Source organism: Podarcis vaucheri (genome assembly GCF_965113315.1).
Source record: "Podarcis vaucheri genome assembly, chromosome: 12".
Taxonomy (NCBI): Eukaryota; Metazoa; Chordata; class Lepidosauria; order Squamata; family Lacertidae; genus Podarcis; species Podarcis vaucheri.
The window spans coordinates 19471113-19497288 of record NC_138750.1 but is presented as its reverse complement, the minus strand read 5'-3'; the positions used below and the strand labels follow the sequence as shown (position 1 = coordinate 19497288).

At 44.3% G+C, this 26176-nt stretch overlaps 1 protein-coding gene across 1 annotated transcript; it reads right to left on the bottom strand.

Moving 5' to 3' along the window:
- Positions 1-39: 39 nt before the first annotated feature.
- On the bottom strand, positions 40-25537 carry CMTM6 (CKLF like MARVEL transmembrane domain containing 6). The gene is made up of 5 exons (XM_082193554.1): positions 25346-25537; positions 21176-21330; positions 9829-10005; positions 7810-7908; positions 40-5310 (listed from the first exon to the last, which is right to left on the bottom strand). Exons 1-5 carry the CDS (start codon positions 25527-25529, stop codon positions 5167-5169), a joined length of 759 nt encoding a protein of 252 aa, XP_082049680.1. The 5' UTR covers positions 25530-25537; the 3' UTR covers positions 40-5166.
- Positions 25538-26176: the final 639 nt, after the last annotated feature.

Below are 26176 nucleotides of genomic sequence, written 5' to 3'. Positions count from 1 at the left end.
GTTACCAACAGCAGAAAAGAGAAATACTCCAAAGCAACATGCTTTCTACAACTTTTTAATAAAAACATAATCATTTCGTAATCAAGTGATTCCAACGAAGATAAAAAATAGGTAGTAAAAAGGCCAGGCTACAATAGAGAAGGTAAAAAAGTTGACATAGCATACAGTTTACAGTAAGAATCTATACAGTAACAGTTTAGGCAAGAGTTGGTTTGTCATTACACATTTCCAAAGTGAAGACAATGCTATAATTCACAGTTCAAAATCACCCAAACCTGTTTCACGAAGCATATGTTGTTAGAAAAGTTTGCGCCTAGCCTACATTTAAAAACTCCATTATAAATAATTTCTCAAAACCGCTGAGTGTCTTCCCATCTTCACAGTGAGCCATTCTTCAAAGTGTTTCCTGTATTATGGATGGAATGCACATGACTATACAGGGGCTGAGATCCAAAGAATAGCACCCTCTGTGTGCCCCATTCACCATTAAGCTTATCCAAACAGTGGCTCTCCGTGTCATGTGGGAAACCACTTCTGAAACTAAGGGGACTTTCTGACTTTCTCTCCTGGGACAATGGGGATCTGCTGTACAAAACAGGGAAAGTTAAAAAAAATAAAATCCCACCAAGTGTGGGATTTGCCACAAGTAGTTGTTTCGATCTTGGCCTGTGCCCCTTCTACTCAAGGACACTGCAAACACAGTCAGCCTTCCTTTAGGCAAGGGGCAGCTGACATTTTTGGGGGGCTGATGGCTGCATTGAGCCAAGATTAATTAAATGTTTTGGAGGGATCTAGAGGCCACAAAAAACCTTTTGATGTCATGGCATTATAGAGGTGGGTCCATAGGAGAAGTCAATTTTTATTTTTTTTAAAAAATAATTAATTTAAAAGGGTTAATTTGGTGGATCCTAGGGGACCACAAAAGACAGCTTGGGAGAGGCTGGGAACAGCCCATGAGTTAGCTCCCCCTGCTTTAGTCCTATGTAAATCTATGCAACAAGTTACTCACTACTTAACAAGTCATTTGATTTAAGTGGGACTAAAGTGTGGCAAGCAGTCTGGATCAAACACAGTGTGTTCAAAGGCTTTGGGTCTTATGGCGCTGAACTATTGGTATAAAAAGGAGGTAATTGAATGGGGGGGGTGATTGTTCTGAGCCACCAAGGAGTGTGTTTGTGTGCAAATGCACATTAAGGACGGAAACTTAGAAGGCCGCATGATCAAAATCTGCATAAGATTTTGAAGCAGAAAGTGCAATAATAATAAAAAAACTGGCAATTCCAATTTAATCCCAAAACAGCTTTACGCACACTGGAAATAAGCTAGTGTATTTTCAGAGACACCACAGTAAGTTGCTTAGTGGTGCAACCTTGAACAGATTTACTTGAAATTAAGACCCACTGGATCCATTCGCATGAGCAAGATTTCAGCAAGTCTAATATAGTATCTGGATTCTTTAAACAGCAACAAAATTAAGAATGATAAAACGTTCTAAACTTGGAATGAATATGATATGGGGGCAATGGTATGAAGGGAGGGGACAGGAACACGGAGGGGGGTTTTTTGGGAAGGGGGGAGAGCCCAGGTCTTTACCATTGTGCTGAAGGAAGTAAGAACAGCCATGTAAATAAATATCTCATTAGTTCACCTCTTAATAGTTCATCTGTCCACAGATATTTTAAAGTTCTAACACTCACAACTTGAAGCCAGGGGGGGATGACACTAGCTAGCTTCCTGTCTATAAGAGCTTTCCTGCCGGATCACTTTGAGGCTATCATTACTCTCCATGGAAAAGCAGGCAAGTGAATATTTCCAAACCTACATTGTTAAGCAATAGCTGCTGTGTACCTTTTCTTCTATGCGAACTCAGCCTGAACAAGCAAGAGGCTCTAAGCTGTCGCATTTTCTGGCATTGCCCAGCTATGTGGAAAGATTACCAGTCTAGCTTGCTTGAGGTGGTGCCAATTAGGGCATCTCATCACTGTTTTGCAGAAACTTCCTATGACAGCAAACAGAAATTTACAGCACAACCCTATGCAAATTTACTCAGAGGCAGGCTCCACTGCGTTCAGTAGGGTTTACTCCCAGGTAATTGGGTACAGAATTGCAGCCCTAGTTTCTCTTTTATTTGCTTAGTAGAAACAAGCTGCCTCCTAACAGCTTTCACAATTCTTTCCCCCCCCAAAAAAACCCCATAGTTTAGGGCACCCAGGAACTATACAAAGGAAACGGCATAATTGCATCCCAGCCCCTCAAGATAACTCCCAACAACACAAACATCGGAAAGGGAAAGGGAATATTTGACAAATGAAGCTTGAAGTCAGTTGCCTGTAACTCTTTGCTCAAAGACAAATCCATAAAAGATTGTGCAGGAGAGAGCTATCAGTGGCTGACAGTTATATTCTCCCTCCACTGTCAGAGGCATTAGGCATCTTTATACCAGTTGCTGGAAACAGCAGAAGAAGAGAGAGCTGTTATTGTGGGCTTCTCATTGGTAAAAAGGTAAAGGACCCCTGGACAGTTAAGTCAAATGTGACTATGGGGTGCAGTGCTCATCTCGCTTTCAGGCCGAGGGAGCCGGCGTTTGTCCACAGACAGTTTTTTGGGTCATGTGGCCAACAGGACTAAGCCACTACTAGCGCACAGAGGACCGGGACGAGTGCCAGAGTGCACAGAAACGCCATTCACCTTCCTGCCGCAGCCATACCTATTTATCTACTTGCACTGGCGTGCTTTCGAACTGCTAGGTTGGCAGGAGCTGGGACAGAGCAACGGGAGCTCGCTCCGTCATGGGGATTCGAACTGCCGACCTTCCGATTGGCAAGCCCAAGAGGCTCCGTGGTTTAGACCACATTGCCACCTGTGTCTAGTTGCTACTGTGAGAACAGGATACTGGACTAGATGGGTTACTGGTCTGATCCAGAAGGTGGTTCTTATATGTTCCTATTTCACTCTACAATCCAAATACTCTTACTTTAAAAACAAGAAGTCCTATTCTATCCAAAAATACCACAAATATGTCACAACGGCATCCCTTTTCTACTTTCAAGGCTACATCAATGTGCAAAACATTCAGGCTCTGTCCCGGCAGAGTAGGTTGTGTGGGGGTGGGGAGAGGAGTTGTATTAGCATTTCACACCGGGAAGATGTGGAAACCTCACAAGAGGTTACGGTCATACCTTGGAAGTCGAACGGAATCCGTTCCGGAAATCCGTTTGACTTCCAAAACATTCGAAAACCAAAGCGCGGCTTCTGAATGGCTGCAGGAAGTTCCTGCAGCCGGTCAGAAGCTGCGGAAGCCCCGTTGGAAGTTCGGCTTCCAAAAGAACGTTTGAAAACCAGAACAGCCACTTCCAGGTTTTGATCGTTTGGGAGCCAAAACGTTCGAGAACTAGGCTATTCGACTTCCAAGGTACGGCTGCATTGCCTCACTAGCTGTCACATGTAGGCTGATTGTTATTATTATTATTACTTGCAAAACAAACAAAAGCCAGGACACCTCAGAACATTTCACTGCATTCTTATCGCTATATGGGCATTATGCGTGGCCTGCTCGGCGACTCCCCAAATGAAGTTACATTTCTGGGCACCACCTTGACTATGATTCCTTCTACACATCAACGAAACTCTTGGGAGTCAATGTGGGCTGCAACACCTTGAGCAGCAGCTATTGGTTAACTTCCTGTCACCAACAGCACACCCACCCCTGCCCTAAAGTCTTCCGCGGTCTGCAATATTTCATTCATAAACAGGAGAAGCTGCACATGCAATTGACTACACAAAATAAATAGCCCGAAAGCATCACACTATTAAATGTTTTATGAATAAGATTGGAGGCGGCAAGTGTTGCTCTTTATACTTCCTCAACACATGAACCAAGCCTTTTTATATGAATACAATCTCCTTTTAAAATTTCAGGCAGCTTGTTACAGTTTTAAAGTTGTTTCCTCTTGGCTGACTGCTCCTTTGTGTCTACTTAAAATTGTAACAGCTCTTTCAGAGTCCTGAACATACAGCGAATGCATATGCCTACATACTGCATTGTACATAATTTAAACCTGGACTTAAAAGACACACAAGCACACAGAAATAAAATAAGCTGTATGTACTGCTATGTTACAAAATGGTATAAGACCATATGGACAGTATTGATTATTACTATCATGAAAAATCATATACATCAATAGCAACATGAATTATGCAGCCAGGAAAGAAACCACCCACACATGCCAGGGAATCCCAAGATTTTCACATGTATATAAAAAAAAATATTTAAAGGGGAAAAACCTTCAGTAGAGAATGCCACTCCCCAATGGGGTCAGAATGCTGATTAACTATTGGGGTGGGAATCAAATCAAACAACTATGATCCTGAATAGAGGACTCTCTATGCTGCAACACTATGTTGGAGGCCCCTGGCTACATTATAAAAACCTTATTCTCAAAATGCCAGCAGTAAAAACCCAAAGTTTATGGGCAGGGAGATGAACATGATTTTAAGAGGGGAAAACAATGACCCCCTAGGTAAAGAATTGGGACCACATCCTGGGGTGGGTGTGTGGGTGTAAGAGAGAGAGAGAGAGAGAGCCTACTGATTTTCACACGAGGATACTCCATAGGCCACACAATATCTAATTTCCTGTCTTTGTTTTTATTTCTCAATTTCCTAGTTTTTCCTATATAAAAACATGAAATGTATCCCTTCTTGCGATTAATATGGGCAGAAACCTCCCACTGTCCCTTTCTCTTCAGCTATTATCCCATCCCATCCCCTTCATTACTGGGGCCTTTTCCGTACGAAACTAATTTTATTCTGAACTTGTACCATTTTTCACCTGTCGAAAATTTTCTTCTGGAAGAAGCAAAACCCAATTATTTCACGATCCTATCGCAAGTTTCCCTTGCATACTGGTGATGTACAGTCACCTACAAATGAGTGTGCAATTGCACAAAATCGAGTGCTTATTGGAGTGTGTGTGGAGAAAAGAAGCCCACAATTCTTGGAACTATTTATGTGTGGGAACTGTGCAAAGACGCAGCTCTAGGACGGCGAGTTGAAAACTGAAACGAAATTTAACTATCTGGGCATTCTTTAAAAGGCAGAATCATTCCAGCTTCACTCGGCATCTGATAATAACAATAAGGGACGGTTTAGACCTCAGACTTGCTAGTTATTCAGTGGCTGATTCTCTGTTGGATTCAGTGTATTGGCTGGGTTCTCTGTCTTTCTCTCTTCTTTCGCCTTACGTCTCTTCAGATACATCAGAACAGCGTCCACAGAAAACGTTATCATTGCGAGAAAGCCAAATACCTGTTAAAGTGTAAGAAGAGTCTATATAAATAAACTTCAACTGAGATTCAAAGGTATACAAGAATAGTCTGATTATCTCCAGGTACATTTTCCTGTTGGTCTCTATAAAAAAGGGGGTGGGATTCTGGCCCTGATGACTCTTCCCCTGCTTGCCTCACCCCTCCTTGGCCCTCCTTTGCACCCTCCTTAAGTGCTTTTGCCTAGCCAGACTGTACCCTTCAACTCTGATAATGCTTGCCTAGATGAAGTATAGAGAGAGATGTGTGAGTTTCTACCAGTCTGCTGTGCAAAACATAAAGCATTCATTGCTCCATCCACTTTGCCTCTGGCTCCACCCACCACGGATACATGGGCCACCAAAACGTCACCCAGAAAAGGATACAGTGGTGCCTCGCAAGACGAAATTAATTCGTTCCGCGAGTTTTGTCGTCTTGCGATTTTTTTCGTCTTGCGAAGCACGGTGTCGGGAAAGTTTTGGAAAAGCTTCAAAAATCACCAAAGTCTTTAAAAACCTCAGAAAAGGCTACCACACCGCGTTCTATGAGTTGCTCCTCGAAGTCAAGTCGCAACTGTATTAACGGTGTTAAGAAAAAGGAAACAAACTTGCAAGACGTTTCCGTCTTGCGAAGCAAGCCCATAGGGAAAATCGTCTTGCGAAACAGCTCAAAAAACAAAAAACCGTTTCGTCTTGCGATTTTTTTGTCTTGCGAGGCATTCGTCTTGCGAGGTACCACTGTATAGCCCTTTCCCCATCCCTGCTATAAAACTTGCCAATGACGAATGCTGAAAGGCACTTTGCGGCTTTTGAAAAACGAAAGTGTTTGGAACTACTGCCAATAAGGCAGTGCAAACTAAGAGAATGAGATGAGAGTAGGAGGCCCGGTAAGACATCCAGGAACAAAACAAGAGGAAACTGGCTAGTCCAATCCCTAATAAAAGGATCATAGATGTAGCTGGTGCCATTTTAATGGGGTTTTTTTTTTTTTTACAAGACCACCTGCAATGAAGGTAGATCCTCCCACACAGTGAGCCCCAAGTACAGTACAGGTTTCTCCCCTTAGATTCAGAGACTACATGCTTGCCCCATCTCACTGAAATTTATTAGGCCTACTAAGTCACAGTTTTGTGGCAGCCCCAGATTTGGCAATCCCTACACAGCCATGTGTTGCACTGTCTGAAGTGTGAGCTGCAGAAAAGTGTGTGGCTCTACGCTGCTGTAAAGATGTTGTGCGATTTGGAAGATCTTTTCCAAATGCAAACACTACTAACTTCCTAAAGCAGGGTACCAACCCTCCAACTCACCAGCACAGTGCATCTGCCGTATGTTGAGCTAGTCTGAAAACATTTTGGGTTTGGGGTTTTTTGCTACTGCAGTTCTGCATTTCCACTTGTATCTATTTCCTCAAGTGCATTACGTGCTTCTGCCAGTGTACCTCCCTTCAACACATTGCTTCATTTGGTTTATTTCCTGGCTTTTCATAGTGCAGCACCTGTCAAAAGCTTTGTGCATCCTGTCTGCATTATCATCTTCTCATGAATCCTTCGCTATGATAATGGTATGCACTTTGGGGGCAAGCTTAGATTTAAAAGTGTGGTGCAGCAGTCTGGCACACAGCCAGATGGGTGTGCACTGGTTGTGGGCTATGGGAAATTATTAAGAAGAAGAAAGGGGAAGAAAAAGGAAAGTGCATAAGAACATCAAGGCTAAACATTTCATTTAAATGGCAAGGGGAACTAGGAGGGAATGACCTAGTAGAAAATTATAACTAGCACAACCTTTGTTCAAATGGGAACCATCAGTAGCACTGAAGGGAAATCATGGCAATTGTAATAACTATTCTCAGAGGTCCTCGTTTTAGCACAAGAAAACAACTGGGATCGGACATGATGCTGTGGTGCAGGCTGTACAAAACAACTAGTGGTATTCATCATTTCACACACAAAATCAAGAAGGGGTGAATTTTTCTCTAGCATCAACAAGCCCCAATCTAGACTGTAGGATGTCTGAAGAAATCCCTGCCCAAATCTTAAGTTGTCAGCCCTGGATAACATAACTCATAAAATGACCTGAGGCACTGATATTTTTCTTTTGTTACTAGATCCCCTGTAGAAAGAAAGGGTGCAGAGAGCAAGAATAACTGGTCTTTATCAAAAGGCAAGTATGTAGTGAACACCAAATTTAAAAATAACACCAAGACTACCCAGATGGACAAGATGCACAAGAGTTTTTCTTCCCAAATGGGCCAATAATCAGAGGCTTTGGGCAGAGGGGAAGCCACATGCGAGGAATGAAGCAATTTTCAATTGACTCTTAAAGTTATTCCACAGCAACTTTTTCACTAGATCTTAACAGCCCCAGTTGCAGCAGCATCCTACTGTGTTCTTTTTGCATCACCTGTGCCACATCTTCCTGTACATACAGAAGGGAAGGCCTGAAAATGCAAAACTGATTCCACACATGAGATATTGAACACAAATAATGAGGAGAAAAGTACTTACAATAGCAGCGGTTTCAGGGGGTGTGTTATCGTTGGTTGCAGCAAACACAATTGAAGCTAGCAGGAAAAAGACCGCCACTATTGAAACAATCAAGAAATCCTATAAAAGAAAAAAAAAGTGAAAGGTAGCTTCAGAATTATTATTCTTTGTTTTTTTGCTCCTCTTTCCTAGCACACGATAAAAATTATAATGTATATAAATATTTCTATAGTACTACTGCACTTCTGATGCACGAAATGCCTCATTCTTTACCTTGCTGTCCCTCAAAGAAACCTGCCAAGGGAGATCACTAATATTCCCATTTTACAGATGGAAAGTGAAGTCAAGAGCTAATGACTTGCTCCAGGCAACTCAGTACATTTGTGGCTGAGTGCAATTTGAAACTGCATTCACCCAGCTCAAAGTGTGCCACTGTGACCAGTTCATCATCCTTGTTTTCAAAGTAAAGCCCCTCTTGCCCTCCAACTATTTTAACTGTACAGTGGTACCTCGCAAGACGAATGCCTCGCAAGACGAAAAACGCGCAAGACGAAACGTCTTGCGAGTTCTTGCGAGTTTGTTTCCTTTTTCTTAAAGCCGCTAAGCTGTTAATAGCCGCTAAGCCGCTAATAGCCGTGCTTCGCAAGACGAAAAAACCGCAAGACGAAGAGACTCGCAGAACGGATTAATTTCGTCTTGCGAGGCACCACTGTAAATGCTCAACAGAATCTCTTCCACCAACTGCAAAGATAAGTATTATATAGACACCAAAACCAAGCTGAGAAAATTAGGAAGCAAAAACTTCAGTGCTGATGGTATTCATTGGAAAAATGTCAAAAGGAAGCTAGGATGTGAAAAATGTGTACTAGTGATGCATGGTAATAAAGCATACTACTAAAGCATACTAAGATGCTTTAAATGCATCTTGAACTGGTAACTTCTGGAGATATAAAAGGCTTTTGTAAACCCATGCAAACAAAGGAACATGACACATGCTTGGCTTGTACAGCAGAGGGTGGAGAACCTTAGGTACGGGTCGCGAAATGAAACGCCTGCTTCCCAGACCATACCCCCCACCCTCTCTAGTTTTCCTGCCCGCCTTTGGGGCTTTTGCCTGGTTGGAATGTGTCTTTGAACTGTAACAATAATGTTTCTTTGCTTGCATGAATGAAGGGTGGCGGTGTGTGCATTAGAAGCCCCTGGAATGTCGCCAACTGTGCAAAGGCCACATCAGTTGCTCCACCCACAGTTGTCTCTAGCCACACCATCCGCTAACATGTAACCCCTGGAAGATTAATCCAGAAAGCGAAGTGGTCCTTGATTTGAAAAAGGACCCCCACTGCTACACATCTCGCCTGGGATGCAGGTGGCACTGTAGTGTAAACCACTAAGCCTAGGGCTTGCCGATCGAAAGGTCGGCGGTTTGAATCCCCATGATGGGGTGAGCTCCCATTGCTCTGTCCCAGCTCCTGCCCACCTAGCAGTTCGAAAGCATGACAAAAAGTGCAAGTAGATAAATAGGTACCACCCTGGCGGGAAGGTAAATGGTGTTTCTGTGCACTGCTCTGGTTTCACCAGAAGTGGCTTAGTCATGCTGGCCATATGACCCGGAAAAACTGTCTGCGGACAAATGTCGGCTCCCTCGGCCAGTGAAGCGAGATGAGTGCCGCAACCCCAGAGTCGTTCTCGACTAGACTTAACTGTCAGGGGTCCTTTACCTTTACCGATCTAGCCTAGTCATCCTAGCAGCGTCATTGTTCCACAGGCAACTCCCTGGGGTGGTGGCAATAGACCCTGTAAACATAAGCTGCCATCACTGTTCCTTGTCGGACAGGTTCTATACCCTGCCCACCAGCTGACATTCTCAGTAAATTAGCATGACATGTTTAAGTTGCCAATACAAGTTTGGATTTTCCTAACTGCAACTTTTCCAGGCTCCTCCAAGCGCTGAAGCAAGGCCCTGCTGACTAATCCTGAGCATGCCTATGGCTATTAAAAATGATGATATTCATAACATATATAAAAAGCGGCTCCCTTTACCACAGTTGCTACTTTCTCCTTCCCTGTCCTCTCGTACAAAGAAGTGCAATATGTAACCAGGATCGGGATACTCAAGAGGAAGGCACTGCAGCTGACAAATTCAAAGAAGTAAAGGCCACCGCAACTGCTGCAATGTTGCACGATTTCTTCACACAAGAAGGCTAGGAAGGACAGGACCTGTTGGAGAAGAAGAAGAAGAAAACCACTGGCTGTTAGAACATCCCTTCGGCAGGAGAACAGTTAGCAGATTGCACGGTGTTACCACAACTCAAGCACTATGTTTATGAAAGCACTTTTAAGATCTAGAATGCTTTACAATCTTATCTCCTGCAACCTTGTGAGAAATGTTCTTTAAAAGTTCCCATTTCACAGGACTTTAGCTGAACCAGAGACATTTGAGCCACACACGCTAGCATGCTTCTCGTTTGCATTAAACCGTCCATTTCCCCGGCAACTGTAGGGGCAAACTGCAAAGTACCTCAAAGGTGCAGAAAACTAACTATGATGGCATGCGATTGCCAGCCAGTTTTGCAATGCATGTTCTTGGGAATAAGAAGCTCCACTGCATGCAATTCTTGGTCTGAAGACTATTTTGACAATATTTATAAGTCACGGGAGAATTTCTAAAATTCCCTGCTTTATCTGAAAACAAAGCAAAATGATGTTCATGTCTCTTTCCAAGAACACATGGGTAAAGCCACACTGCTCCAGATTCTCATCATTTCCAGAAGTCAGCTGCATATGAATTCTTCCACTTATTGTCTATCTCACTGCAGTCCATTTCCTGACTGCCTCTTGCCTTCGTCTCTTGATTGCTAAGGGAACAGGGGACAATATGACTCCTGCTTTGTTTTACTTTCAGTTTTTGCGCTCTTTGTTTAAATACCAGCAATCACTGCTGCACAACAACAAAAAGAAGCACGTATAAATTGTCCAACAGCTCTGCCTCAAAACAGATTTACTGTAGGTGATTAAATCCAAGCCTACACAGAAATAACATCAATTGGTCTTGCACAATAAATGTGCAAAGTAATCTGGAATCTGGTGAAATTCTAGAATGGATCAATTCCTTCTACTTGACACGTATTTCAATGGCACAGAAGAGGGCATGAAAATATCCATATCCAATTACTACTAAGCATCAAGCTTGTAGTATCAAAGTAAGATACTCCAGCATAGAACTGAAATTTTCGCAGCCCTGTTTAGTGATGCTACGACTGAAGCAACAGCAGATATTCTCAAGAAATCAATGCACATGGATGATTGCTCTCAACTGTTCTTCCTAGAATGCAAGCTTCCAATTTCTTGCTCGTTAATGTGGCTTAAAATTAGCAGCAGCAGTGACATAATTAATACACCTTTGTCCATGTAGATAGAAATGGAACTGATGAAGAAGTCTCGTGCACACAAACAATTTTATTGGTTCCAACTCTTGACAAGTTATCAGAGCTCTCAGAGTATGCATCAGTACAGATCCTTCCTCCAGCAGTATACTTGGAGGCTGCCAAAACTACCTGCCAACTGTAAGCTCAATTAAGCTTGTGAAAAGCACAGATGCTCACTACTAGGCTTTTCCAGCTAAAAACTCAGCTGTCATGTGTATTATCCACCTACCAGCTGAGCACTGCCTCACAAAGAGCCAGGGCTCAGTTGCAAAGTACAAGCTTGAAATGCAAAAGGTCAAAGCTTCAATTCCTGGTATGCCCATGTAGGGCTGGGAGAGATGCTGGTCGTACCCTGGTGAGCTGTTGTCAGTGCATGTGAATGATATGATGCAAGATAGACCAGTGGCTTGACCTCATATGGCACAGCTTCCTATATTCCTCTCCAGTGTGCCAAGCCCATGCTTGATGTGCAGTCCTCTGTAGTCAAGTTTTGGCTTTGGAAGGGCTAGAGAGAAGTACAATACCTACCAATTCCTTCTAGGAAGCACTGATACGGTCACGCATGTGTATGGTGCAGTAAATTTACTTCCTGGTGATATGCAAACAGTATTGGTTACGGGAAATGCATTTGCATGTACCACGGCTATACTGTGTGCAAAACCAATAACACTTTCATACCACCAGATAAGAAGTGATTACACCATATACAGTGTCAATGGCTTTTCCTTCCTGGTAGTATTCAATTTTGCAATTTAGAACAGAATTTCTGCTTGCAAAAGCAAAGCAGAAACCCAAGAAGTCATCAACAACCGAAGATTGTTGAGAGACAGTCCTGTTGACAGGTAGTGTCACCCAATGTAGAGTCAACATAGAATCACAGAATTGTAGAGTTGGAAAGGACCCCGAGGGTCAATGCAGGAATCTCAGCTAAAGCATCCATGGCTTAAAAACCTTGATGCAGCATCCTGTAGGGACAAAGAAATCTAGGGACAATATTCCATACTTAGGAAGTTTGCACCTAGGAGCCTTGAGTGACAAACTGCCCAGTGTAACTTATTGGCCGAGTTGATGCTAGTTAGGAAGATGTTCTTAACACCTTTAGGAGTTGGGAGATTAGGCTGGTTAGGTGTTAATTTTAAAAAATTGCTTGGTCTATTACTGCTAGCTGGAGTTTGGTCTGCTCAGAGCATTGTGAACTGTGGGGCAGTTCTGTAGTTTGGCTGCTTGGAAGTAAGGGCAACCAGAGAGGCTGCAAGTTTTAAAGGGACATACCTTGGAAGGTGGGGATGCGGGTGGTGCTGTGGGTTAAACCACAGAGCCTAGGACTTGCTGATCAGAAGGTAGGGGCAACCTAGCAGTTTGAAAGCACGTCAAAGTGCAAGTAGATAAATAGGTATCGCTCCGGCGGGAAGGTAAACGGCGTTTCCGTGTGCTGCTCTGGTTCGCCAGAAGCGGCTTAGTCATGCTGGCCACATGACCCGGAAGCTGTACACCAGCTCCCTTAGCCAATAAAGCGAGATGAGCGCCGCAACCCCTGAGTTGGCCACGACTGGACCTAATGGTCAGGGGTCCCTTTACCTTTACAATGGAAAGTAGACATTTCAAAAGAAATGTCACTGCTTTATACAGTGTATATGTCATGGAAAACAAAGAAGACTTTTCCTTACAGTCTGTGTCCAAAGGTAGCAAATACTTTGCATTTTATGGTGAAATGACCGTGGCTTTCCTTCTAGCACTAAATAAAAAAATCAAAGTGAACACAAAGTTTAAATCTGAAACCATCACAGTATTGTGGGATTATTGGTTTCTTAAGTCATTTTGATTCTGGCATCTTACTGTAATGGGAAATATTCCATTCTCTCAAATGTGATTTAAAAACACACACAAAATCTAACAGATGGGTTTCCCCTTTCAAAGTGGACTGTTGGCTTTCATTTATTTACCTTGTAAGTCCTCACATTTGGGAAATGACCTCCATCTACCAATTTCCTCAAAAAGGCAGCTATATTGAGACCATGCAAGTTTATTTAATATTGAAGCCACAGAAAGAGGGACATGCAGACACCATGGCTGTGTGACGGCAAATGCACTAAGCAAGACCAGGAAGCAGGGGTGTGGGGTGGGAGGAAAAAAGAGATGCATTGTGTAAGCCGATTAGTTAGAAAACACCAGAATGTACTGGTCTCTTAAATTGCCTAATAACCACATTGCAAAATGAACCACATGCCAACACTATTTATCTACAAACAATTGCTGGTGGACAAAACAGGGCAGCAAAGAGTCACCAGCAACCAATTGTTCAGAAGCCAACAAACCAAATTCAAGTTATGAACGCTGCACAGAGCTGAAGAAGCAGTTCAGAATTTTAGGCACCAGAACCACGTTTTTAGGAGGCAAGTAGGTCAGGCACTTAGCATATTTCTACACTGGGGGACAAGGATGGGCTGCATTTGCCCTGTACATAAAAGGGTTTATGTTAGTATATTTAGGGTGGGGAACCTCAACAGAAAAGGGTCACAGCTTTCTTCAGAGCTCCTGAAATGTTAACGTATGGTATTAACAGGTAAAACAACTAGTTTCTTCATCACAAATGCAACCAGGACTCAACCAAAAACTCTACTATTGTGTCAAACAAGCCCGCTTATCACTTGAGAGCTACAAACTCAGGAGAGACGTCTGGCTTGCGGAACAAGTCACTTGGAGGAACATTCCTAGAATATGTAGGGTTGGATTTGCCTGGCTTTGGGGTGCATGGGAACTTGGTGTTTTGAAGTTTAAAAGAAGTGTCCTTTCAGACACACCTGAAATCCCCAGAGCTGGAAACTCTCATTTGTACCGCACTGTGTAGCCTAGTGCTTCATGACAACTGTGAACTTCCCAGATGATATCCAATCCCTACCTTCCCAGCTATGGTATCGAGAGTGGGGTCTTGCTGCACAGGAACATAATCATGTGGTAGAGTAATAGCCTTCCTATTATTTCCAATATTCACTTATGGAAGCCTTCTAATCCAGCCTGATTTCAGAACAGGATCAGTCTTCGTTGACCTGCCAGATTACCCTTATTAGAAGGCGACTGATGGGGAAGGGAGTGCAACACTTCTTTATCCTCCAGTGGCTTTTGATACCATTGACCCTGGTATCTTACCGAACCAGCTTCTTGATCAGGCATAGGCAAACTCTGGCCCTCCAGATGTTTGGGACTACAATTCCCAGCATCCCTAACCACTGGTCCTGTTAGATAGGGATGGCGGGAGTTGTAGTCCCAAACATCTGGAGGGCCAGAGTTTGCCTATGCCTGTTCTAGATCTATCACTGTGACCAGAGGCCCAAGTGGCCATGGTGACTAAAAGCGTCTTCCATCAGCTTCAGCTGGTGGGATAACCTGGCACCAGTGGCCCAAGCACTGGTTACCAGTTGGGATTGCTCAGTCAGTAGAGCATGCGTCTCTTAATCCTGCATTGCACAGGGTTGGACCAGATTACCCTTGTGGTCCCTTCCAACACTAGAATTCTATGAAGACTAGATTACTGTAACATACTCTGTGTGGAGCTGCCCTTAAAAGTAGGTTTGGAAGCTGCAGGAACTGCAAAACGCAGTAGATGAGGAGGGTAATCTTAATGCAAGCATGCATTATCACTTCTGAAAGAACTGCACCAGCTGCCAATTTATCACCAAGCCAAAGTATGAGGTTCTTTTGTTTAAAGCCGTAAACAATTTGGGAGCTGGATATTTGAAAGAACAACTCCTTCTATACAGACTTGTCCTTATTGATTTACAAAACATACTTAACATATCACGATTTCAGGGTGGGGAGAATATTAGAGCAGTTCACAACAATTATACAATAAAAACCACATAAAGCTATTGTTGCAGATTACCAGCTAGCTATTACAGAATTATTATTATTTCCTTAATTGATGGTGGTATTAAAAAGTTTTCATCAAATATTTAAAGATGAATGCAGAAGACGTGTACTTAATCTCTCCTGGAACAGCATTCCACACAAATATGCTAAGATCTCTGCATGAGGCCCTCTTGGTAGAAAACCCTGGGGAGGAGCTGTTCCACTTTGGTGCACCCAGCCTTTGTTGGATCACCTCCCCTTTAAAATAAAAGCATTTTGATGTGCTTTTGATGATTGCTAAAGACCCTTCTGTTCACACAGGTATTTGCAGGCTGTGTTAATAATCGGGTTGTGTAGTATCTGGGTGGTCTGCTGTAGATTGTAGTGGTTCAATTAAGGCTGGTATCAAAATGTTTTAAATTCATAGAATCTTAGAACCTTCTGGCGGTTCCCTCACAGTGATAGGCCAAGTTACAGGGATCCAGGCAGAGGGCCTTCTCGGTAGTGGCACCTGCCCTGTGGAACGCCCTCCCACCAGATGTCAAAGAGAAAAACAACTACCAGACTTTTAGAAGACATCTGAAGGCAGCCCTGTTTAGGGAAGCTTTTAGTATTTGATGGACTATTGCATTTTAATATTTTGTTGGAAGCCGCCCAGAGTGGCTAGAGAAACCCAGCCAGATGGGTGGGGTATAAATAATAAATTATTATTATTATTAAATTTGAGGGTCATCTAGTTCAATGTCCTGAAATGCAGTAATCTTTTGCCCAACATGAGGCTCGAAGCCCCGACCCAGTGATTAATAGTATCATGCTCTACTGACTAAGCTATATCTATATAAAATACAGAAATTACTGTGCTGGCCTGGAGTTGAAGCAGAATGCATTTCCCGTGTGACAAAAAGTGTATCAAGTGATGAGGAAATCTGCTTTACTTGTATCAGAAGTGCTGCCTTGAAAAGAAACATCTCGATTACTCCCAACTTAGATACTAATTTTAATAAAGACAAAAACTAAGTAGCAACTTCCAAAGGGTTTAGCCATATTAGTCAGTAACCATGAAAACAATGTAGAGATTTGTGGCAATTTAAAGGCTAATGGATTCATTCTAGCATAAAAGTCTGTGGAACAGAGAGGACTTCATTAGATACAAGAGGTGTTATCTTTAGTTGGCAGATGCATTAGGCTGCTTGTGTGCATATATAATATAATATATAATATATATGGGGGGGGGGACAATGTACAGTCGTACCTTGGTTGTCGAATGCCCCAGAACTCATACATTTCAGCTCCCGAACGATCGAAAACTGGAAGTGAGTGTTTTGAACAATTTTTGGAAGCCGAACGTCCGGCACGGCTTCCCATTGGCTGCAGGACAATCCTGCAGTCAATCGGAAGCTGCATCTTGGTTTTCGAACAGTTCCAGAAGTCGAACGGACTCCCAAAACACATTCTGTTCAAGAACCAAGGTACAACTGAATATGTGTGTGTTATACCTGCCATCTGATGAAAACAGTTCCTGCATCTGATGAAGTGGATGGACTCACTCTAGTCCACAGAAGCTTATGCCATCATAAATGAGCCTTCAAGGTGCCACAAGGCTATGCTGCACACAGGAAGAGTAGCAATTAAGAAGTCAAGCACTAGTGCGGGAACAAAAAAAAATTTCGTTGTGGCTTTCATACAGACCACGCTACATGTCTACCAGACATTTTAGGTGGGGAAATGCATGCTAGTGGGGAGGGCTGTAAAGATCTCCCTGGTTTCCATGCTGTGCTTTGAACAGAATACCACTCTCTGAGATTCAGCTAGGGACGGAACAAGCAATCCTAAGCAGACAAATATGTCAAGGGGCTGCTTTGCCCCCGTATCTCCTGTGTAAATTAAGCTGCAGCCTAACTGCTTCTGGTGAGGGTGTATTCATTGGGGAGGGGCAGTGTAAACCTTCATTTCCTGCCCTTCCACTGACTCCTATGGGGCGAATATACCGTATTTTTCGCTCTATAACACGCACCTGACCATAACACGCACATCGTTTTTAGAGGAGGAAAACAAGGGAAAAAATATTCTGAATGAAACAGTGGACGTATCATTTTTGTGCTTCATGCTGTGGCCACAGACATGTGATCTGATGGTGAATTTGGGGTGACCCAATGCAAAAATCCTGAGAATCCCTGTGGATCCATGCTTTGTAACCACGTTTTTGCACCATTGCAGCCCCAGGCAACAGTGGATGCGTGATTTTTTTTGGGGGGGACAGGCTGTAGCCATGGACATGCTATGTGCTCTGATGGTGAATTTTGGCTGACCCAATGCAAAGATCCTGAGGATCCATGTGGATCCATGCTTTGTAACCACGTTTTTGCACCATTGCAGCCCCAGGCAACAATGGGTGTGTGATTTTGGTGGGGCAGGCTGTAGCCATGGACATGCTGTGTGCTCTGATGGTGAATTTGGGGTGACCCAATGCAAAGATCCTGAGGATCCATGTGGATCCATGCTTTGTAACCACATTTTAAGTGGGGAGGGAAGGAAAAACACAGAAGGCTAAGAATGCAGGAGAGGGCTATAACGTGAGGAAAGGAAGGCAATAGTTCCCCCCCACCCACCCACACAAGCCAGCCACTGTTTAAGGATTTCATCCTTTTAAATGGAAGAAAGCATATTTGAATGCTGTGTGTCTCCAAAAACAAAAAGCAGGAAGTCAAATCAGAATTTTAAGCCGAACCTGTAATCTCTCTTCCCTTCACAAACATTGTTCCCTCCGGAGCAGGGACAGGATAGAGCGACGCTCTGCTTTCCTCTCTACTTGCCTGGAGGGGAGGGGCTTTCCCTGCTCTTTGTTCCGTTTGAGCAAACACAGCAACGAAACAGAGCAGGGAGGGCAGTAAGACCCTGAGGCAGAATGCAGGAAAGCTGCCACTTCCTGTCTCACGGAGCTCCCTTCTCCCTGAAGCGCGGTTTGATTTTTGCCTTATTTTTCGGCTCCAGCGACCACACATTCGCTGCATAACACGCACAGACATTTCCCCTTCCTTTTTAGGAGAAAAAATCTGCGTGTTATAGAGCGAAAAATACGGTAGTTATACCTGCATTCCTGAGCTCTGTGTGTAATGGGTTAGGATGCAGCAGAGCTTTGCTTATCCCTCTCCCTGCCCACAATATGCCAATTCCCTGACTCTTGATATACACCTTATTGCTCTCTACACACAACATAACTTCCACTGGTTTAACTTCCATCAGCAGGGTTTCCTCTCACCCCGTGTAAGTAGATACACCATGGTAAGTCATTTATTATTGAGGTCAGTTCGGCCAGGGCAGGGGGGAACAGACGGGCACCATATCCTAACCTCTCCAGCCACCATATATGGGGGTTACAATTCCTCTGCAAGGCTGCAGCCCCGCATTAGCTTATGTAAGAGTACAGGTGAAACTCAGAAAATTAGAATATTGTGGAAAAGGTCATTTATTTCAGTAATTCAACTTAAAAGGTGAAACTAATATATGAGATAGACTCATGACATGCAAAGCGAGATATGTCAAGCTTTTATTTGTCATAATTGTGATGATCATGGCGTACAGCTGATGAAAACCCCAAATTAACAATCTCAGAAAATTAGAATATTAAATGAAATCAGCAAAACAAGGACTGCAAATAGAGCAATACTGGACCTCTGAGAAGTAGAAGCATGCATATGTACTCAATACCTGGTTTGGGCCCCTTTTTCATCAATTACTGCCTCAATGCGGCGTGGCATGGATGCTATCAGCCTGTGGCACTGCTGAGGTATTACGGAAGACATGGCTCCCCAAATCTCATATGTTAGTTCCACCTTTTAAGTTGAATTACTGAAATAAATGAACTTTTCCACGATATTCTAATTTTCCGAGTTTCACCTGTAAGTCCCATTCAGCTCAGTGGGACCGACCTCTGGTTAGCCAATTAGAGTTGTGCTCTGTAATACTATTGTTTGATATGTAAGCCAGGCATAGGCAAACTCCGGCCCTCCAGATGTTTGGGATTACAATTCCCATCATACCTAGCTAACAAGACCAGTGGTTAGGGATGATGGGAATTGTAGTCCCAAACACTTGGAGGGCCGGAGTTTGCCTATGCCTGATGTAAGCTATTTCTAGAATCACTTTATTATAGAAGTACCATGAAAAATGTAAAAGACACACACAATGGACATAATACTCCCATATTTGGGGGAGGTTTTTTTTGCTGTGATCCTACTGTATGTGCATTCAGTTACAAATGCAGTGCAAACAAAGGGAATTTAAGTCAAAATGCAATTTTGAATCCACCTGCCTAGAAGGATATAAGCCTCAGTTCCCACACATTTTAAATTGTGTTATAGATATTCACACCAAGGAGCATGAGAACTAAGGATTTCTGGTAAGGAAAGAACACACTGTATGTTAGAAGACCTGCTTTGCGTGCAGAAAAACCCCAGGTTCATCCGTGGTATTTCCAAGTGGGGCTAGACAAAACACTTCTGAATCCCTTCAGAGCCACTATCGATCAGTAAAGAACAACGAGAGACATACCAAGCCAGAGCAATGGGCCCAAGGCAGTTTCTTCTGCTCTTAAAAAGCCCCAGATTAAGCCACCTGCGTTTAGATGACAAATATAACATCTGCTCATACAGCCGTGTTTCCCTCATTATCAAATCAACAACACACGTACAAGGGAACCCTATATGAAAGGTGCCCAGGCTAACTCAGTTGGTTAGAGCATGGTGCTGATAAAGCCAAGGTTGCAGGTTTGATTCCTGTATGGAACAGCTGCATATTCCTGCACTGCAGGCAGTTGGAATAGATGATCCTCAGGGTTCCTTCCAACCCTATAATTCTACGACTCTGTGATTCTACTGCTGCTGAAGTTGGTAGAGCATGAGACTCTTAACCTAACAGATGCGAGTTCAAACCCCACGTTGGGCAAAGGATTCCGGCATTGAAGGGGGTTGGGTTAGATAGCCCTTGGGATCCCTACCAACACTATGATTCTATGACCCTGTAGATGTGTGTTTGTATGAAAGGTGCCACACTCTTCCCCGGGCATAGTCAGGGGGGCAGCTGCCCTCCCCAAATCAATAAATAAAAATACTTAACTGACCAATCACATCACAGCTCTGTTCTGTTCCCCCTAACATAAATCCAGGCTGTGCCCATGCATCCCATTCCCCACCCCCGTGCCCCAATAGGAGAGTTTGCCCAGTGTTTCTCAAACCTGGGTGTTGTTGGACTACAATTCCCATCATCCCTAGCTAGCAGGTCCAGCAGCCCGAGATGATGAGAGTTGTAGTCCAACGATGCTGGGAGGACACCCCCCCCCATTTTGAAAAACACTGAGCAAACTTGTTGTTGGACTACAATTCCCATCATCCCTAGCTAGCGGGCCCAGCGGCCAGGGATGATGGAAGTTTTAGTCCAACGACAGTGGGAGGCCTCCCCCTTTAAGAAACACTGGGCAAACTTGTTGCACTACAACTCCCATCATCCCTAGCTAGCAGGTCCAGCGTTAAGGGATGATGGGAGTTGTAGTCCAACAACGACAGAAGACCCCTCCCCCTTTGAGAAACCCTTCTTGTTGCACTACAACTCCCATCATCCCTAGCTAGCGGGCCCAGCGGCCGGGGATGATGGGAGTTGTAGTCCAACGACAGCCAGCGCCCCGAGCTGAGCAACAATGGCCTGAGCGTTTGCTGGTTCCCCTTCCAAGCACGCCCCGAGGACCCTAAAATTCCGGCAGCGAGCGAGCCAAGGGCGGAGCTCGGAGGGCCGCTCTCCCTTCCTCGTCCGAGGCGAAGAAAGCGGCACCTGCTGCTGCTGCTGCAGCGCCGCCATGAGGCCGGGCGGACTCTCCTCTCAGCTCCGCCGCAAGACCCGATCTTAGGAGGCGGGCTGAGAGGCCGGCTAGTAATCCCGAAGCCCCTCACGGAGGCTGCTGTGGGCCTGGCCGTGCTCGGCTCCCTCCCTTTCCTCAGAGTGTTGTGTGTGTGTTTAATCCCCACCCTCCCTCCCTCAGCCTCGGCTAGGCGGGAAAGAAGCCCTGGCTGAGAGGAAAAGGGAAGAGGAGGGCCGCCATCCCGCCCTCCCTCACGCCGACTCACCAGCTGCGAGGCCTTCAGCGCCAGCCGCCGCGCTCCCAAGTTGTCGGCGGTGCAGCCGGTGCAGCGGGGGCCCTTCCCCGGCGGCTGCTCGGCGGGGACGGTGGTGTCGGCGTAGACCGGCGCCCCGTTCTCCATGGCCGCGAAGGGAGTAGGCCCTGCGAGGGAAACGAAAGGGAAAGGCGGCCTCCGCCTCAGCTTCAGGGGGAGTTGTCCCCAGACAGGGCCGGGCGCCAAGGCCTCGAGGAAGGAGGAGGGCCGTCGAAATTTCCCCGCCTTTTTTCTTCTCCTCTCGCGGAAGGAGGTGAATCCGGTCGCCTATCAGGAGAAACGGGGCCTTTGCCTCAGACCCGGCGGCCAAATTCACCTCACGCCGTTTCACCTTCTTCATTTATTGCCCAGAAGCATTGAGGAGCAGGCTCCAAGCGCCGCCCTCCCTGCATGCCGAATAAATTGGCTTTTTTTCCCCTTTCCTAAGAGACGAACCCGCCAAATAAGTTGAATTATTAGCATAAAACTGCAAAGCCCAACTGCCGCATAATAGGCAGCTTTTTTTAGTTCCTCTGAACTCTTCATCGGGCTGGATGTTAAGCAAAGAGAGAGAAAAAGGCTGGATTTTGGTATTAAGGCCATTATAGCTATTTTGGTCAAAAAATCATTTTTGTTGCTTAGTCTTAGAAGGGGTGTGGCTTGTGTTCAAGAAGCCCCACACTGAAGAATTCTCCCACTACATTTATTGCTTGTAATTCACAGTTTCCAGCCCACACTGACCCCCAGAGCAAAGGTATTTTTTAAAATGGATAGAGCAGGTTATGTAAGTAATGACAAAGTGTGTTTCAGGACAGACGGTATGCACCGCTAAAAAAACAGGGTGCTGTTAATAATAATAATAATAATTTATTTATTTATACCCTGCCCATCTGGCTGGGTTTCCCCAGCCACTCTGGGTGACTCCCAGCCGAAAATGAAAAGCACAGTAAAAGATCGAACATTAAAAACGTCTGAAGAGGTCTGAGCCCCTGCATTTGGCAAAATTGAGCTCTATCCCCACAGTACCCACAAAAAAAAGTTAAGCAGCAAATGTCTCCAATGAAACGGCAACAATTCTATATTTCTAGCCTCTATCATAACTGATGCCTGATACTGACATTGCAGTTTAACATGACTCTTCCTCTTTCCATTTCATAGAAACGTTGAATCTGAAGGGATCCCGAGGGATCCCAATGTGTGGCTCGAACCCAAGACCCTGAGATTAGGAGTCTCTTTAAGGGACCCCCTCAGGCAATGGCTATTTCTGCCAGTGTAGCTAAACATCATGCACAGAAAACCTGGGTGGGAAGCCTGGGCCCTCCATATGTTGTGATTTCCAACTCCCATAATCATCCTGGAACATTTGACCATTCTAGTTGAGGCTGACAGGGTGAGAAAGTCCAATAACCAGTGTTTCCCCCTCCTGCTTTAAGAGGTGGCACAGATGTTAAAGAGGGTAAGGGCTCCAAATGACCTGTTTATTGTGTGTACTTCTGTGCAATAGAGTGTTGAATTCTTGGAGCTGGCAGACTCGGATTTTAGTTCTACTGGTTCACCTTGAGCAAAGCGCTATTGCACTTATTACTCAAACCAAAAGCCTCATTAATTTCAATGTGATTTACTTTCAGGTAAATACTGTATTTTTCGTCCTATAGGGCGCACCGGCCCGTAGGACGCACCTCGTGGGTTTTTTTGGGGGGGGAGGAATGAAAAAAAATTATTCCCCCCCCCGCCGCAGCTGCCGCCCCAAGCCTTGCGCACACCTGCCCGAAGCACGGGGCACCCTCCGGAGGGCTCTGCGTGCTTCGGGATGCAGGCTGCTGCCCCAAGCCGGGCGCGCGAGGCTTGCAGACACTCGCCCAAAGCACGGAGAGCCCTCTGGAGGGCTCCCCGTGCTTCGGGCGACAGGCTGCCGCCCCAAGCCTCGCGCGCTCGGCGGGACCTTCTGCCCGGCGCGCAAGGCTTGCGGACACTTGCCGGGGCTGCAGGCTGCTGCCCGCAAGCCTTGCAAGCCCGCGGGAACTCCCGCCGGGCTTGCAAGGCTTGCGGATAGCTTCCTGAAGCCTGGAGAGCGAGAGGGGTCAGTGCGCACCGATGCCTCTCGCTCTCCAGGCTTCAGCGAAAGCCTGCATTCGCCCCATAGGACGCACACACATTTCCCCTTCATTTTTGGAGGGGAAAAAGTGCGTCCTATGGGGCGAAAAATACGGTATGTGCAGAACTGTAGCTCTAGAAGATTAGTGTCATGCATCACAAAGCTACGGGGATCAATGCATCCTTCCAACTCTCACAATCATATTTGAATCCTGAAAGCATGTTACAGGAAACCTAATTACATTATTTGACCTTTACTATTTTTTTCTTTAAGCCTACTCAAAAGTGTGCTACCTCCCCCTTGTGGACATCCATATGAAGTACCAACACATTTTTTCCCCATATTTTAATGTATGTCAATTGATAGATACCCTAGGGCAGGGGTTGACAACCTGGTCCCTACCGCCCACTAGTGGGTGTTTCAGGATTCTAGGTGGGCGGTAGGGGGTTCTACGGCACAAGCTGAATCGTCCTTCCATCGAGCACTGGTGGGCGGTAAGGAAATGTTACCATCAAGAAAAATGCATTAGTGGGCAGTAGGTATAAAAAGGTTGAGTACCCCTGCCCTAAGGGTTATGTGGCACCAGGCCAAAATGTACAAGAGAAGACTGAACTTGTACATAAAGACAGTAAAGCAAGTGGTAACACCTTCCTCATAGTTATCTCTCATACTATCTGACCAGCTCATTTTTGTGTGGAAGTTGTTGCAACATTGGGTCAAAATGGAAATCCGCAGGATGTTTAAGAAATAAATGCGGAAACTTGCTGCAAACAGAGGAAACGTTTGTTTACCTCCCCCCCCCCATGAGTGGGGGATGTGTGTGCATGAGTTTTCTTCAGCCTCAATACTAGGTGAGAAACTCTTGTTTAGCATTATTTTAAATTTACATTTAAATAATAAAGCTTCCCTTTCTTGATAGGGTGTAGTGTAAACAAGGAGATGACAAGTGTGTGAGAGAAGAATAAAATATTAAGTCATTATATCTGCCAGAGAGCTCAAATTAATTTTAGAATCATTACGATTTAGGAATTTAAACTAATGACTAAGGCTGTAATCTTATACCTTAGCAGTGGGCCTCCAGCCCATGGGTGTAATTAAGTCTGCCAGCCCATTTCCATCAAACCACACTAGCTGCCTTACATTTAATGCCATATATGATGATAGCAATGAGACAGGGAAAGATGCAGCTGGACCAAAATTTCAGGCACAGATGATCCGCAGTGGCTACAAAGCCCTGTGCAAAGCATATTGTCAGGTCTTGTGGAGCTCCATGCACAGTGCTTTGCGAGACTCAACAATTTGCAGGCTGTACCTTTGCCTGCATGGCTTGATTTCAAACCATGAACAGTAATTGGGCACTGCAGGTATTTCTAAGAAAACGTCATTCTGAGTACAGAATATGCTTTGGGGGAAATTCCAGTAGTTAAAGAAATACTAATTTAGATGTTATTTGTCAAGTGCAATTTCTGTTACTAAGTAATATGTTACACTGTTTCTGAATTTATGTATATATTTATGCAACAACTATGGTTTAATGCAAATTATTAGTGTGCCAGTTCATGGTGCTCAATAACTCCCAGGATAATATTTCCCACTCCTCCTCCTGCTGTGCTATAGACAAAACAAGCCAAGTCTGGCTCATCATGTCTTCCAAACCCAAGCTAGTTTGTTTTCCCCAAATAAATCATGAGCAGCAAGCTAATAACAAACCTTGTTTACTTCTCATGACTTCTTGCGGGGAAACAGAACTCAAGCCCACGATCAGACAAGTCAGACACTGGCTTGTTTCGTCCACAGTGCAGCAGGAGAAAGAGACGAGTTATGGGAATTTCTGAGCAGTGTGGACGTTAAGCTATGGTTTAATGTTATGTACAAAAGATTGGAAGGGAGTTTCGTGTCAGTACATCAATAAGGGGGGGGGGACCACTTGTATGTTTTTCACCTTGCAAAATATAGACCTAAATTTTCCTGTACTTTTTCTACAATGCAAGACGCTAATGATAACGAGTAAAAAAACACTGAATGCAACAGTTAAGACTCCAGCCTACCTGAAAAGATGCTTCTGCCATTATATCTCACTGTGATCCTTGATTCTGAACTATTTGACACAAACCAGGTGCAAAATTCAAATGAAGAGCGAATGGATAATGACATTTTCAGTGATGGTTCCACAATTATATTTTCCCCTGGTAACTCCACAATCATCTCTTCCCCTGGTAGCTCCACAATCATCTCTTTCTCTGGAAGGCAGATAGAGCACATTCTAAAACTATGCTAGGCTTGACCAGCACTTAGTGTAGACAATTAAGCTTAATATATTTTACATTTGTATGCTACCCGTTTTTTTACTCATTTCATGATGTTGCTATCTGCGTCATGCTCCTTCACATTACCTCCCCTCCAGCTTCTTGTGTAAGATTGGTAGCTGACAAAGTGCTTCTGGCACCTTTTTGTCCTTTCAAAGCTTTTATTGCCATTAAAAAGCACTTTACACCAGCAGAGAGAAATTTATCTGCCTAGACTTTTGTTTGCAAGAGGGATACTTTTTTATGAACTCCACAGTGTGTAATATAGATCTTAAATCATTTGTTTAGCGTCTTTAGATAAGCCATTTCATATATTATTATGTGAACAGTAAATATACCTTCTACAACGCGTAAGAATTACAAATATATTAAACAAACAATTCAACTCTAGGATACAAAGTAACTGAAATGAAAATACGTTACTTACCGCATCAGTAGTATATACTCATGCACATCTTAAATACACTCAAATAGTTCGCTGTGTTACATAGTAGTAATCTGTTCAAAAGTACAATTTGTGCCCACATGCATGTGATTGGAAATGAAAAGCTTTGTAGAGTTGCTCCTTTCATA